This window comes from Mustela nigripes, chromosome 3 (genome assembly GCF_022355385.1).
Source record: "Mustela nigripes isolate SB6536 chromosome 3, MUSNIG.SB6536, whole genome shotgun sequence".
Taxonomy (NCBI): Eukaryota; Metazoa; Chordata; class Mammalia; order Carnivora; family Mustelidae; genus Mustela; species Mustela nigripes.
In genome coordinates this window covers 188767529-188784446 of record NC_081559.1, presented here as the reverse complement: position 1 = coordinate 188784446, position 16918 = coordinate 188767529, and the positions used below count along the sequence as shown (strand labels likewise).

Here is a 16918-nt window from a genome sequence, read left to right as displayed (position 1 = left end):
CATCACAGTGACAGCTGTCACACACATGTGGGGTGAAGAGCCACTGGCCCAAAAGGGAACAGGGGACTTGTGCTTGTTAGAAAAGGAAGAGGGAGTTTTTCCTCCCTCCCCTCTATGTTTGAAAATGTTAAATCTCCAAACTGCCTGGTGCTTATTTTAGGAGGAAGGGAAAATGGCACTTCTCTCCACAGGAGGCCAGACAGGAGTTAGGCCTGGAAGAAAGCGAGTGGTATCCGTGCAAACAAAAACACATCACCTAGGACCTACCATGCTGGGCCCTCAGAAGAAAGGTGAAGGCCGGAAGTGAGCTCAGCCGTCAGTACCCCTGGGGTTTCACATAAGATGAAGACCCCATCCCTCGCTCTAGTCTCCAGCCACTGCCATCAGGGTCTGCATGGGGAGAGTCTCCCTCCCACTGCTGGGAGCCCTGGAAGGCGAGTACACTCAAGCCGTGGCAGCCAGGACGGCTGGCAGGGCAACCTGACAGATTCTGAATCCACATGTAAAACACCCATAACCAGTACGTAGTAGACACTAGGAACTTCCTCACCAGATGTCCTATAATTAATGATAAGAGCCAATTTTACTTTTTAGAAATTTTAAAAAGTAGCTCAACTTGCAAAGGTTGAGATTTTCCTATTAGTTTCTGGGATAACTTCTTCAATAGCGTGCTCAGATAAGCCCTCACTGAATGAAGTATGTTTCCAGCTCAGTTCCCCATTTAATAATCTTAAGACTTGTTTAAGCATTACATGATTACACATACTTTCACCACTAAGATCAACTGACAAAATTGCCCTCGGGTACTGATATGTTGTATTTTTCTCCGTAAACATGCTTCGCAGAGCCAGAGAACTCCCAGAAGATCGAGTTAGTGGAGAAGAGCACCTTTCCAGAAATTCTAGAGAACTGTCTTCATAGTCTGAATAGTCTGTAACATAAGATACATAAAGAAATATTAATAAAGCATCAGGGCATCAGGAAGAGTCACTATAAAAATTAACAAGAAAGTTAAGTTTTACAAGACATAAAATAACCATGCCACCAGCGAGATCGTGGAGTATCCAATCAACTGGGCTGGGGGAGAACAGCCGGGACCCGTACCCCCAGGCAATACACACAGACCACCAGGGAGCGCCACGTTCCAGCTGGTATCCATAAAGTCTTGCGAGCGAGTCCAGAAGGGAAAAATGATTATTTCTACAGATTCTCTCCATTATAATCATGGCTATGTCTACAGGAAGATGTGCAAGATGGAAATTAACTTTTTTCTTTTTGCAATTTGTAAAGAGGCACTCCTAATGTGTAGCATGTCAATTATTACACTGACAACTGATACATTTTTCAGCAAAAAATATTTCAATGAAATTATGTGGTCCTAAAAGAAATTAACCCGAGTCCAATCCTCCTCAGCTTAGCAAGAGCCATGCAGACAGAGGACAGGAAGCAGCCGCCTGCAGCTTCCAGGAGAGCTGGCTATGCTGACAGGGACAGGCAGGAGAGGGCAGGATTCGGGGTCCTGGGAAGGCTCCGGAGCCCAGGAGAGCCTGGCACACTGAAAATCTGAGACTGTGGCTATAGCACAGTGAGGGACAGAAAGAAGAAATGAGGCTAGAGTGGCAGGGGCAGGTCCGGTTATACATATGTTTTTATTTTTGAGTTTAATCCTAAACTCGGCAAAAAGGGCGTGACACAAGTCCGCTTCTGGTTTTCAAAGCCCACTGGAACTGTGGAATGAGGAAGGGTGCAGGGAGACGCAGGCAGGGGGCGCCACGGTCTGGCCTGGGAGAGGGCAGCTGGCTTGAAAACTGACAGGGAGACGCAGCGATCTGCAGGTCTGCAGACCACAGGTCTCTGGGGCTGGCCTGGCGTCAAAAGGGCAGTTTCCAGGCTTCTGCTTGAACTACCAAGAGGTGAAAAGAGGGCCTCTTGGTTGGGGCTGAAGAGTAAGAGGGAGGAGGAGAAACCAGACAAGGAACTGGGTCCAGAGGAAGATATTTATTTATTAAAGAATTTATTTATTTTAGAGAAAGTACAGTGGGGGGAGACATAGAGGAGTTGGGAGAGGAAGAGGGGGAATCCCTGCTGAGTGCAGGGTGCCACTCAGGGCTCAGTCCCAGGACCCTGAGATCATGACCTGATCTGAAACCAAGAGTAGGACACTCAATGGACTGAGCCACATAGGTGCCCCCAGAGGCTTTTCAAAGATGGGAGATCCTACACATCGTCTGCAAAAATCTAAAAATAAGGGGAGGCAGGGTGACAAGTGAAGGAGTTTAAAAAGAGAAAGACAACAGTTTCCATTAGCATAGAGGCAAAGCAGTTAAAGATGGACATAATAGCTAAGCACATAGTTGTAGACAGATGGGCAAGTTCTCATCTGGTGGCTTCTATTTCCTCAATGTATATGAGGCAAAGGACACCTAAGGCAGGTTAGGGAATGGAAAGAGGTGGAGGAAAGGTCAAGAGTAGGAAAGCAAGTTTCCAGAAGAGCAGTACCAGTGTAGGTGTGCACTGAGTATCCATCTAAAGTCGGTGGTTGTGGTGGACAAAACAATGGTCCCCAAAGAGGCCCACATTCTAATCCCCAAACCTATGAATGTGTTAGGTTCTGTAGCAAAGCAGAATTAAGGCTGCTAATCAGCTGACCTCAAATTTACCCTGAATTATCTGGGTGGGCCCGATGTAATCACAAGAGTCCCTAAAGACCTGAGTGGCTGTTGCTGACTTTGAAGATGGTTAGGGGGACATGAACCAAGACACAGAGAAGCCTCTAGAAGCTAGGAAAGGCAAGAACATGGATTCTACACTAGAGCCTCCCAAAAGGAATGCAGTCCTGCTGACACCTTCACTTCCGCCCATCAAGACCCATTTTGCACTCGTGACCTTCAGAACTTTAATAAATCCAGGTTTTTTAAAGTCACTGATACGTAGTCCTATGTGGTGCCAGCAGCAACTGGACACTAACATAGCACTGACCGTACATACTACAGCACAGCCACGTCTACTGCGCACCCCTGTGCCAAGCACAATTCTAAGTGCTTTACGTGTATTAACTCCTAATCCTCCAGCTAACACAACGAGGAAGCTACAGCCGCTAGTGCCATTTCACAAGCCGAAGAACAGAGACTGAAAAGGTTGAACTGCCCAAGAAGACACAGCTTTCTTTGTAAAGTCAGCCTTCAAACACAGGGAGCCTGACTACAGAGCCTTACTCTTAACCAAAAAGCGTGACCAGTGGATTTCAATGTTTCATGTATACACAAACCGGAAAGCCTGGCAAAGCAGATTCCCAGGCCTCGCCACCAGCAGGTCAGGAGTAGGCACCCACCTGGACGCTGCAGACGCTGAGACTGCAGAGCGACCCTGGTACAACACGGGGCCACTGTGCCTCTCCTGGCCCCACAGGCTCTACACAGCTTGCCCCATGCCCTCTTACTTGGGCTCAGGCGAGGAAAGGGCATCTGCTAAATGCTAGCTGGCATCGTGTTCAGTACCTGACGAAGATTACCTGACTGAATCCTCAAGGTAAAGCTACACAGCAGAAACTATTACTACCACTTTAGACATGAGGAAACTGACATTTATACAATTTAAGTAATTTGCCAAAGGACGACGAAGTTCCACTTTGCAATGAAAATTTGAACCCAAAGCTCAGCTTTGAAAGTGGCCCTTTGATCGATGACATGTTATATTGCCTGAACGTCAGAATAATGACAGAAACCTCAATTTGGTGGTTACAAATAAAACAGACTGATAGATAATCTTTCCACATGGTATTAGCAACTAAACAATACTTCTTGGCACTCTACACCACACCTGCATTCCCCATGCCAGGCCTCTCTGGCTATAGTGAACAAAGGTCCACTGCTAGCTTTAGGTTAGATCAGCTGTAATCCTCCACATAAAGCCCCTTCCTTGATCACTCCAGCTTCTCTACACTACAGACAGAACTTACTCTGTATCACTTTTACTTCCCAATACGACATGTGCTTCTTATCGCTGTTACAATATGCTGATAAGGCTTGCCTACAAGCTCCTAGAAGGGAGTCTCTGTTTTCACCACACAATGTTCCAGATTCTCCTGGCATTTCTCATTATAGTTCTTTTAAATCTCTCCACGCCTTTTCATCTTTTCAGATACAGGAAAGATGAGAAGATAAAGCGACTGGCTCAAAGTAACCAAGTGGCTCAAAGTAACCAAGTGGCTCAAAGTAACCAAGGTAAAAACTGGCAAGGATGTCACTCTTAAATCCCAACATGGCGATTTCTCCTACGGACAACCGTTAAGAAAGAACTTCCTACGCCAGCAAAGACAAGTAAAACCTGCTAACGGGAAGAACGCAGGGTCCAGCAAACACTCTCTAAGGCCCAAGAAGTAACAGAACAACAGAGCATGATGGTTCAAGTTAAAATTAAGACTGAAACCAGACTCCCTGGGTTTGAATCTGCTTTTCACCACTCACTAGCCAGGTGAGCTTAGACAGCTCTACTTGTTTCAGTTCACGGTTTCTAAAATGGGTATAAGAGGCTTCACTGTAAAAAGCATTAGTTAATGGGAGGATTAAATACATCACTGTATAAAAAATGCCTACAGCACATCTAATACATAATAAGCATGGCAGGATATGCAAAATAACATTCAGTGTTAAGAAAGAATTTTTAAAGCTCCCTGGTTGTAGTAACTGTAGAATAAAATGCATATTATATTAGGAACCTCAAGTAGGAATAATGTGAATGTTTTAAAATTAAGATGTCTTTAAAATTTTAAAGTTATTTAAAACCCCCTATTTCCAGCTTTAAAGACTCCTTTTCTAATTTAATCTGGAGAAGAGTCACTTCCAAGATGAATGTAAATAACCCAGAATAAATTCTCAAATGTAATAATTAATTGCACAGATGCCTGTGATTACCCAACTCCACACCTGCTGTGTATAAAAAGCAATGCTTCGGTGCATATTTAAGTATTAGCTAGGATTCTATTTACAAAGTTAAGATTTTTCATTTATAGGTCTGATTTTAAAATGTAAACGATATAAAGCTCTTTTCAATTAAAAAATAAAAAAATATATGAACATGTTTTTAAGGATTAATGGCTCTCTAAAAGCAGGAGTAGTGTAACTGCAGAACACAACTCTGAGGTGCCAATTTTCCTTGCAACTTTTCCTCTCGGTCTTACTAATCCAGATCACCCTCTTTCTTCCAGGACACCACCACCTCCTGCATTCTCCCCAACGCTGCCAAAATGTGACCCCCTCTTCATTTGTCCTTGGTCAGCCCCTCCCTGTTCCGTCCCCCCCCCCACCCCACCCACCCTTACACAGGGTATTAGCACACTAAGAGTCTGTGTCTGCTGGGGAGTCCTGGAATCGATCTGTTTGCTGACGTGGCAGAGGGGGGCGTGAGCAGCTCGCCCTTCCTGCCGTGAGGCGAGGCTGTCCCCGCCGCAGTACCCCAGTCCGCCAAATCCCCCTGGCCTCTGGTCACTTGGGAGTTCACCTGGCAGTATGATATGTGGTCTGAAGCTTCTCGAGTCTGCGTTACATTCCCTCCCAGGAGAGTATTCATACATCAAATGTGTTTGTGATCAGTGGTTTTTGTTTATGAAGCTCCAGAATTTCCTGACTTTAGGAAAAGTCAGGAGTCTGGGCCCCAGGGACCCGTATGTGAAAGGGCGGGGTGAGGGGAGAACACACGAGGGGCAGTGCGGGCACACGAGGGGCAGTGCGGGCACACGAGCGCACAGATATGTTCAAGACATTCTCTGGAAAGTAGTTTCAAGCATTTCAGTCCTCTGTTTGATCCTATGTCAAATGTACACTGGCAGCTTTTGGGTGAGAGAATGTAGAAACAATTAAGATATGATTTGGGGCATAGTGAGGGAATTAAAAATCTGAAGAATTTACCACTAATTACTGACTTGGAAATTTCCCAGCTGGCTTTATAGTTTTTAAAACTGGCTTTTAGGGATGCCTGGGTGGCTTAGTCAGTTAAACGTCCGCCTTTGGCTCACGTCATGATCCCAGGGTCCTGGGATGGAGCCCCACAGTGGGCTCCTTGCTCAACAGGGAGTCTGCTTCTCCCTCTCTCCGTGCCCCTCCTCCTCCTGCTCATGCTCTTTCTCTCTCTGACAAATAAAATCTTTTTAAAAATTTAAATAAAAAACCTGGCTTTTACAAGTGTTTAATGAATATGAAAAAAACCCTGGGATGACATAAAGCATGTCAGTCAATACCACAAAAGACTGAGGTGCCTGTCACATAGTTGAAGAGAACCTTTCCTCACTTTTGAAGGTCCTGTTCTACCATTTTCCCATTTGAACTGATAAACTCCCCACCTCAGAGGTTACCACGTCCTGAAATTCTGCTCACCATTCTCTTGCTGTTCTTTACGCTTCTGCTACTTTTTGCTACTTTATGCTGTTGCTATGTTCCCATATAGTTTTGTATTACAACTTTTTGATCTTTACATATAAAAAATCATATTACATGCTTTCTTCAGTGATTTTTAGCTTATCATTTTGTTCCTGAGATTCCTGTGGATATAGTTCATTTATTTACATAGTGATACAGATTCCACGGAATCAGTGTGTGACTTTGATGGGTATCTGGGCTGTCAGCGCTGCTATGGCCATTCTCATAACTGCCTCCTGATGGGTCATGAGAGCCTAGTTAGGAACTGTAAGTTACATGGCGAGCACACTTGCCAATGGCCGCTTTCCATAGTAGTCAGTATTGTGTCTCCACTGCCTTAGCAACATCTGATACCATCCACCTTGTAACTTTTGCAGATAGCTGCTAGGTAATAGATGCCGACAGGTATTAAAAATTACATTAATACTGCTTCTCATAAGATTGGACATCACGTTACATATTCATCTTACCATTTACCAAAGAGATTTCCAATTCTGTGAAAATACCTGTTAAAATCTTCTGCTTATTTTCATACTAGGAAATTTTTCTTTCTATTCTAGACTTGTAAGTTCAAAACACAGTATGAATACCAATCCTTTGTCAGATGCACCTGTTGCAGTGTTTTCTGATAGTCTGTGCTGTCTTTTCACCCTCTGTATAATAGTTCCATTTTTTTTTTCCCCTGTAAGGGAATTTCTTTTATTATTTTTTTTTTCTTTTTATCTTTTGATACCCTCACCCACTTCTCCTACCCCCACCCCCTGCTTTTGGCAACCAATATTCTGTTCTCTGTATCTATGAGGGTTTTTTTTTTTTTCTCCCTTAAGATTCCACATATAAATGAGATGATAAGGTATTTGTCTTTCTCTATCTTATTTCACATAGCATGGTGACCTCAAGGTCCACCCACATTGTCACAAATGGCAAGATTTCATTCTTTACTGTGACTAATACCCCACTCTGTGTGTCTGTGTACACAAATTCTTTATCCATTCATCCATCAGTGGACACTTAGGTTGTTTCCCCAACTTGGCTACTGAGAATAACGCTACAATGAATATGAGGATGCATTTATCTCTTCAAATTAGTGTTTTTGTTTTCTTTGGAAAAATATCACATGGTAGAATTGCTGAATAAGGTTATTCCTTAATGTTTTAATGTTCTGAGGAACCTCCATACTGTTTCCCAGTGGCTGCATTCCCTCCGATATGCAGAATGGTTCTCTTTTCTCCACATCCTCACTAACACTTGTTGTCTTTTGGCAACTGCCATTCTAATAGGTGTGAGATGTTACCTCCCTGAGGTTTTGACTTGCATCTTCCTAATGATTGATGATGTTGAGTATCTTTTTATGTACATTTTAACCATGTGTACATCTTCGCTAAATGTCTATTTCAATCTTTTGCCCAGTTTTTAATTAAGCTGTGTTTTTGCTATTGAGTTTTAAGAGGTTTTTAAAAATATATTTTGGGTATTAGCCCCTTATCAGACAGATAATTTGCAAACATTTTCTTCATTCAGTAGGTTGTCTTTTTCATTTTGTTGATAGTTTCCTTTGCAGTGCAGTTACTTCTCAGTATGATGTATTTCTGTTTATTTTTGTTTTTGTTTTTGTATCAGATTTTTAAAAAAATCATCACCAAGACCTAGGGCAAGGAGGTTATTAACCACGTTTTCTTCTAGGAGTTTTAAGGTCTGGGATCTTCTGTTCAAGTCTTTAATCCACTTTGAGTTAACTTTTTGTTGGGTATAAGATTGTGGTCAAGTTTCAATCTCTTCCATATGGCTGGCCAGTCTTCAGCACTACTTATTAAAGAATCCCCTTGCCCCACTGTATATTCTTGGCTCCACGCTCATTAAGTAATTCACCATATATGTGAGAGTTTATTTCTGGGCTATTATCTTTCATTAATCTAAGTGTCTGTTTTTATGTTAATACCATGACATTTTAATTACTGTAGCTTTATAGTATTTGAAACCAAAAAAGTGCAATACCTCCAGCTTTGCTCCTTTCAAGGTTGCTCTGGCTATTTGGGGTTTTTGGTGGTTTTACAAATTTTAGAAACAGTTATTCCATTTCTTTGAAAAACGTCCTTGGAATTTTGATTGGGATTGCAACGAATCTGTAGATTGTGTAGCGATAGTAAGGGCAATTTAACAGTACTGCTTCTCCCAGACCATGAGCATAAAATATCTTTCCATTCATTTGCATCTTCTTCAATTTCTTTCTTTAACATCTTAGTACACCAAAATATATGTCTTATATTTTATATATTTATTTTTAGATTGTATATTACATTTTATATTTAAAAAGGTATTTTATAGGGGCGCCTGGGTGGCTCAGTGGGTTAAAGCCTCTGCCTTCGGCTCAGGTCATGATCCCACATCGGGCTCTGTGCTCAGCAGGGAGGCTGCTTCCTTTCCTCTCTCTCTCTGCCTGCCTCTCTGCCTGACTGTGATCTCTGTCTGTCAAATAAATAAATAAAAATTTTTTTTTAAAAAAGGTATTTTATAATATACAGGGATCTTTCACTCCCTTGGTTAAGTTTATTCCTAAGTATTTTATTCTTTTTCATACAATTGTAAATAGGATTATTTTCTTGATTTCTCTTTCTGGTAGTTTGTTATCAGTGCATAGAAATGCAAGATTTTTCTGTATTGATTTTGTATTCTGCAACTTCACTAAATCTGTTTATAAGTTCTAATAGTTTTTTGATAGAGTCTTTAGAGTTTTCTGTATATAATATCATGTCATCTGCAAAGAGTGGCAATTTTATTTCTTCCTTCCCAATTTGGAAGCCTTTTTTTTCCCCCCTTGCCTAACTGCTCTGGCTAGGACTTCCAAAACTATGTTGAATAAAAGTGGCAAGAGTGGGCATCTTTTTCTTGTGCCTGATCTTAAAGCAAAGGCTTTCATTTTCCCACCACTGACTATGATGTTAGCTGTGGGTTTGTCTTATATGGGCCTTTATTATGTTGAGTTATATTCTCTCTATACCTACTTTGCTCAGTTTTTATCCTAAATAAATGTTAAATTCTGTCAAATGCTTCTTCTGCATCTACTGAGATGATGTGATTTTTATCCTTTATTTTATTAACATGGTAAAACACACTAACTTATTTGCAGATGTTGAACCATCTTTGTACCCCCAAGAATAAATCCCACTTCATCATGGTACATGATCCTTTTAGCATATTATTGAGTTTGGTTTGCTAATATTTTGTTGAGGATTTCTGCATCAATGCTCATCAGGGATACCGGCCTGTGATTTTCTTTTCTTATAGGGCCCTTGTCCTGTTTTAGTATTACCAGGGTAATGCTGGCCTCATAAAATGAGTTTGCAAGAGTTTCCTCCTCCTCCTCCTCTTCTTTTTTTTTGGGGGGGGGAAGCGTCTGAGAGTTTGCAAGAGTTTAAGAGAAGACTTTGGTACTAATTCTTCTTTGAATATCTAGTAGAATTAACCAGCAAGGCCATTCAGTCCTGAACATTTTTTGTTCGGAGGTTTCTAATTACTGATTCAATCTCCTTACTAGTAACCAGTCAGTTTAGATTTTCTATTTATTTAGCTCTATTTTCATGATTTAGCTTTGGGATTTTGTATGTTTCTAGAAATTCATCCATTTTTTCTAGATTGTCCAATTTGTTGGCATATAACTGCTCATAGTAGTGCCTTTGGGTTCTCTGCATTTCTGTCATATCACTGTAACATTTCCTGTCTCATTCTATTTATTTGTTTTCTCAATAAGTCTAGCTAAAGGCTTATCAATTTTTTTCCATTACCATCTCCCTTTCATCAAGTAATCCCAAAATCCCCAAAAAGACACCCTCCCCAAAAAAGAATGTTTTAGCTGAACATGTACTAACTTCCCTAAATAAAACAGAAACACATGTAATGGCTTTTCTATTTATCCAATCTACTTTTACGAGGCTTATCAATTTTGTTTGCTTTCTCAAAGAACCAGTTCTTAGTTTCACTGATCTTCTCTATTTATTTCTGTTCTAATTTTTATTATTTCCGTTCTTCTAATAAGTTTGGGCTTTCTTTCTTCTCCTGTTTCTATTTTCTTGAGATGAATAATAGAGAATTTTCTTGTTTCTGGAGGAAGGCATTTATCCCTAGGAACTCCTCTCGTACACTGTTTTCGCTGTATTCCATGAATTTTGGTGTATTTCCATTTTCGTTTGTCTCAAGGCGGTCTGCCTCCCTTCTGATTTATTCTCTGACCCACTGATTGTTCAGCATGTGGTTTAATCTCCACATATTCACAAAGTTCCCAGTTTTCTCCATGTAATTTCTAATTTCTTATTACTTATTGTGGTCAGAAAAGATGTCTAAGAGGATCTGAATCCCCCTCAATTTATTAAGATTTGTTTTGTGGCCAAACATATGATCTGACATTGAAAACGTTCTATGTACAATTGACAAGAATGGGTATTCTTCTACTTTTGGAGGTTTCTGGTTGGATGGTCAACCCATTGATGTAAGTGGGACGTTAAAATTCCTTACTATTATTGTATTGCTGGGTACATCTCCCCTTAGATCTGGCAATATTTACTTTTTACATTTAGGGGCTCCTATATATAGGGTACATAAATATTTATGAATGTTGTATCCTCTTATTGGACTGACCCCTTTATTACCATGTGGTGATATCTTTGCCTCTTACTACTGTCGGTTTTAAAGTTTATTTTGTGACAAAAATATAGCTACTTCAGCTTTTTTCTGGTTTCCATCTGCATGGAATTATCTTTTCACCTTCTGGGACCCTAATGTGAAAGTTAGACTATTTTATATTGTCCCAGCAGCCCCTTAATCTATCCTAACCTATCCTTTTTCTCTTTTTTGTTGCTCTGATTGGGTGAATTCAGTTGTCTTGTCTTCGAGTTCACGGATCCCTTCCTCTGCTTCATCTAGTTGCCACTTTAAACTATAGCTAAACAGTAATTCTTCTCTTTATTCTTTTGAAGACTGACTGTATTATTTTTGGCTTCTTACTCTTCCACTGTAAGTTGTAGAACTGAAGCTCATAACCTTGAGATCATGACCCTGAGATCATGGGTGTGGAGTCTGAGAGTGTCTCTCTCTCTCTCTCTCTCTCTCTCTCTCCCCCCTGGCCCCACCCTCCTGGCTCATGTGCTCTCCCCCTTCCTCTCCCACTCTCTCAAATAAATCAATCTTTACCCTCCCTTTGGTAGTGTTTTTTGACCCATGAATTATTTAAATATGTGTGGCATGATTTCCAAGCATATGGGGTTTTTCTACTTATCTTTTTAATATTGATTTAACTATACTGTAGTCAGAAACTATAGTCTGCATTATCACAATCTTTACAATGTGTCGAGATGTGCTTAGGGCTGCATCATGCAATTTTTACACATTAGCATCTGAGCAAACTGCTCTGCGGCTGCTGAGGTCCATGTCCTTGAGAGGCCTGTGAGATCATCTGTGCTGCTGCCGCCTTTCTTACCCTCACAGAAGATTTTTGAGTTTTGTTAATTTACTAATTACTAAGAAATATATTGTGATTTTATTCAGTTATAAAACTTAAAACTTTTAGGGGTGCCTGGGTGGCTCAAGTTAGTTAAGCGTCCAACTCTTGATTTCCGCTTAGGTCATGATCTTAGGGTCATGAGGTCAAGCTCCATGGCAAGCCTGCCATGGATTCTTTCTCTCCCTTTCCTTCTCCCTCTGTCTCTCCCTTTACCCACTTATGCACATTCTTGCAAAAACAATTTTTTTTTTAAATTTTGTACCTAGGAACTTATAAAGTGAACTGAACCTTTACCACCAAATGGTAGCCTATCTCTAGGAATAATTTTTCCCTTAATGACTATTTGAAACAAACATATCTACTCCAACTTTCCTTTTGCTTTGTATTTGCTCACATTTTTTTCTTAATTTTCAACAATGCTCTGTCCTCTCCATCCTTATATTTAGATTTATCTCTTGAAAATAACCTGTAACTGGATTTTTAAAATCAATTATGATAATCTCTTACTATGATTACAGATATATTTGTATTTCTACCATCTTATTTTTTAATTTGTATTTTTCTTATTTTCTGTTTTTCCTCTTTGTATTGCCTTCTTTTGGATGATTTTTTCATTGCATTTTATTACTATCTATTTTGGAAATTATACCCCAAGCTTCCATTCTTTTAGTATTCATGTTAGAAATTCTACAACGCAGATTTAAATTGTTAGAGCCTAAAAGCAATGCATTTCTTTTGCTCTTCCACAACAATACAAGACCTGAAAAACACTGAAATACAAGCATGTCTCTCTCAATTTACAAGCTATTATTCTGTCACTTATTTTTGTTCTCTGCCATTTTGTTTTTCCCCACAAATCAAAATGACTTATATAATCAATGTTCAGAATTATCCATATATTTACATTTTCTCTGCTCATCCTTTCTTCTGGCATCTCCTACCTTCCTTTGTCATCATTCTCCTTCAGCCTTCAGGTACACGATTAGGATGTCCTTTAGACAGGGTATTGCTAGAAAAATCATTTTTTTTCAACTTCTAAAAATATCTTTATTTCATCCTCGGTTTTAAAAACTACTTCAAGGGACTGTAATTCTAGACTGAAAAGAATTCCTTCAGTAGTTGAAGCACACCTGACAAACATATCCAATCCACCATAATGCCAGAAATGAAAGTCTCTAATCAGCTGTAACAATCAGTGTGCAGATGGATTAATTTACAGACTATAGTAAACAAAGCTGCATAGTTTCTAAATCAACAAGACAAGGAAAAACTACAAGGACTTCTCAAGTTCTCAACAACATGGGGATCTTGCCCTACCTTCACTTTGGTAGGACACAGAAAAATTGAAAAGAATCTGAGAATTTTAAAAAACAGGAATCATCAAAAAAAAAAAAACCAAAAAACAAAAACAGGAATCATCATTTTAGTATACTTACCATGCTGCTTGGATTTCTTTTTCTTTTTCTTTTTCTTCTTCTGTTTTGGTTTGTAGTGATCTTTGTCTTTCTTCTCTTTTCTTTCCTTATCCTTCTCTTTTCTCTTACCTAAATGACATAAGTGATAAAGTTAGCAATCGTGGTTGATCCTGAGCTGTTGTTCTGTGGTTAACCTAAAAGCAGCATTTATGTTTTAATCAGCTATTCCAGTCACCTGCCCAGTGGATGGATTCAATTAAACTGTTCCTGTCATGAATCTGGAACTCCTGATTAGCTTATTGGGCTCTAAGAGGGGGTCTTCATTAGCAGTGTTGAGAAATCCCAACTCCTGACACCTTGAAGTTAACACAGACAGTAGTTAAAATATTAAATGAGTAATATACTCAGTTCCCTGATGTGGCAAGAAATAAACTCCTTAATTTAAGAAAGACCTGACTGAGAAGACTCAGTATTTCCACATAGAATTTAATGAGAAAATATGTTAGATTTAAAAAAGAACTTAATGAAATTTTTTCCTTCGGAAAAATAAAATCAATCCATAAATAATTCCTTCGGTCTTCCAATACTTTCCAGTGTGTACAACAATGAAGGCTAAGAACACAAAGCAAAAAACTTATTTCATTAAACTTTTTCCCCAAATTTTAAAATACCTTCTCCCCCCCCCACCCCAATCATATGTACTTTAAAGAAAACAAATGGATGTTAAAGCAGTGTCCCAGGGTGCTTTACTTAAAATTGGTTCATCACATATACTCAACTATTACTCCAACTCAGAATGATGTAGTCTACAATTTATCAAACATATTTAAACTTTAGGGACACATGCTCCAGTAAGTTAATCTACAGAATATTTAAGACTATCAACAATTATTACAAAACTTTTCATCATTATAGCACAGAAGACAGGAAAAAAAAAAAAAGCAGAAAACTTGGTAACTTTTTTTTATAAGTTCGGCTAAAGAAGAAAGTCTGAAAAAAAAAATGACTTTTAATTCATCATCCCTTCCCTAAGTCTCAACAATATTAAATGGTGTCTTATTTTTAAATAGCCACAACTGTAAAGGTGTTCAAAAAGACAAAACTCTCAGAGAAAGCCTTAGACTCCCCTGACAAAAAAATACACATAAGATATATGTTTAAGAAATCATATATCTGGAGCTGAATAATACTAATAAATACTAAAACAGATGATCACTTACACCTAAAGGAGCACTAACAGGTAAAAAGTAAGGGACAGACTATGTCCTCCCACTGTCAAGCCAATAGTCTTTTGCTTAAAGATTACTTTCTGTTCATACCAAATGCTGTTGAGCTTTTTTCTTCCAATTTCACTTTTTTTTCTGTTTTCGATATTCCTGCAGGTTAGGGGGAAAATAGGTAAGTTTAGTCAGAAAAGGTTTAAAAGTAGGGGACGACAGTTTACTTTACAAGTGCTCACAAAACCTTACTTAAGACTCTTTTCTCCTAAAGGTCTACATGATTTTATTTCCTGAACTAGTGACAAAGAAGTGAGATTTCTTACTTCAAAAGACTGATAAACTAAGGATTTTTGTTCCTTCAGACTACCCACATTAAAATCTTGGTTCCACCATCTGTTAGCTGTTTGTCCTTGACCAAATTATTTAATCTCTCTGTGTTTCAGTTTCCTTATCTGCCTATTAGGAATGACTCTCTACCTCACGTTATTAGTATTAGGGGAGTCAAAAAACATAAAATGTTTAGACTAGTGTTGGAGTAATAATAAATATTTTTTTTTCACTTTCTCTTCTGTGGTGTGGTAATAACTGAAGACTACACCATCTAAAAAGTTAGATAAATGTACTGGGCAATCCATAAAGATCTACTCTGACATCACAGCCTTTGGCAATCCAAATGCTGAAATGCACCCTAATGGTAGGTCTGATGTAATGTGTCCACTTCTGTGACATGAATGCTATTCATGTATATCATCTATATGAAATATTGAACTTCATATTAAAGTACACTGGTTTTCAACAACGTGCATACAGTTTTTAAACTAGTACTTAATTTCAGTTGTCTAAAATAAACTGTACCTTTGAACTCCATCATGAATGTGTTGTTAGGTAACGATAAAAGCCAAAATATAATTATTTTACAAATCATTTTTGGTCTTTATCTAAATGTAAGATACAAAAGCTCATTTTACACATTGCAAATATTCAACCCTCATGACATCTGGGAACTATTAACTAATAATCCAAAATATATTTTTTAAACCAATACACCTCAGTAACAGTGTAGCTGACACACATACATTTAATCAAGCTTCTCAACCCATACTCAACCGTTTCCAATGCTAATATGTACCTAAGGTTAATCTAAGAAAAATATTACAGTGCATTTAAAATACAATTTCAGTCTATTATGCTTTAATATTGCCCTTCACAAGGTTTGTTGATTTTTAAGTCACTTAATACAGAATCAAAAAGCCAGCATTTCATTCATCTTCAAATATTTTATATAATTTAAACTTAATAAAAATACAAAAATACCACTCAACTTACATTAAATGTTAGTAAGGCTCTAATAAGTTAAGTTTCAAATTAAGTAAGAATATTGATAGTCGCCTTGACAAATCTCTCACAACAAAAAAATGAAAGGAACATCAGCACAAAAGTAAATACAACTACATTTCCACGTTATCAAGACTACTGAACAAATACAACACTTCCTTTATTTTTTATTTCTTTTTTTTTTAAAGATTTTATTTGAGAGAGAAAGAGTGAGAGAGGGTACACACGAGAGGGTAGCAGAGACAGGCAGACTCCCTACCAAGCAGGGACCCCCCAACTAAGGGCTCAATCCCAGGACACGGAGACCATGACCTAAGCCAAAGGGAGCCACTTAACCGACTGAGCCATGCAGGTACCCCACAACACTCCCTTTAATAATTACTATTCATTAACTACTAAGTACCACACACTGAACATTGGACATATTTGATGAGTTTTACATGAAAATAATGAGGCATTTACAAGACAAACAATCAGAAAGGAGCTTCTGAGTCCCAGTGGCAGCAGACATACTCAGAAGCAGCCCTTGATCATGATCATTGCCTTGCAGGTCCCCACCGCCTGGAGCACTGAATCCAAGGTGATCCAAAGGAAAAACTGCTTTACTGGGCTGCCTTCACTCACTGGACAAATAAAATGTCTATGAACCGCTTGCTGCTCCAGAATACAGCAGAAAAGAGATAATCACTCCCAGAGTGCTTTCAGAAAGGACTAGGTCTAGATACAGGTTTTACGAGTTCCAGTGGTCCCCAAACCTTTAGATTTCTTAACTGATAAATTTCAGAAGTAAAACTGAGGGACTGACAAAGGGCTGTCAATATTTTATATAAGAATATTAAATGTTCACCTCTGCAATAATGGCAGGACTTCTAAAAACACACCTAAGTAGAAAAGTAAAATAGACCTATTCAAGAATTCAACAAGAGAAAAAATTTAGTTTTATGACAAGTTCACTACCTGAGGCTCATTTCAGCATGTGCTGGAATATGGGACCCAAAGAACAAGGATATCAGTTTACTATTCAGAATGGTGATACTTTAA

The 16918-nt window shown here is 38.9% G+C and overlaps 1 protein-coding gene across 8 annotated transcripts in view; it reads right to left on the bottom strand.

The window, feature by feature from the left end:
* Positions 1 to 16918, bottom strand: part of PHF20L1 (PHD finger protein 20 like 1) — a 75158-nt gene that overhangs the window by 13712 nt on the left and 44528 nt on the right. For all 8 annotated transcript variants that reach the window (XM_059395191.1, XM_059395189.1, XM_059395192.1 and 5 more), the window contains 3 exons: positions 14642 to 14698; positions 13344 to 13451; positions 767 to 931 (listed from right to left, as the gene is read on the bottom strand). In XM_059395191.1, coding sequence (XP_059251174.1) covers positions 767 to 931; positions 13344 to 13451; positions 14642 to 14698 — 330 coding nt within the window. The remainder of the gene's footprint in view (positions 1 to 766; positions 932 to 13343; positions 13452 to 14641; positions 14699 to 16918) is intronic.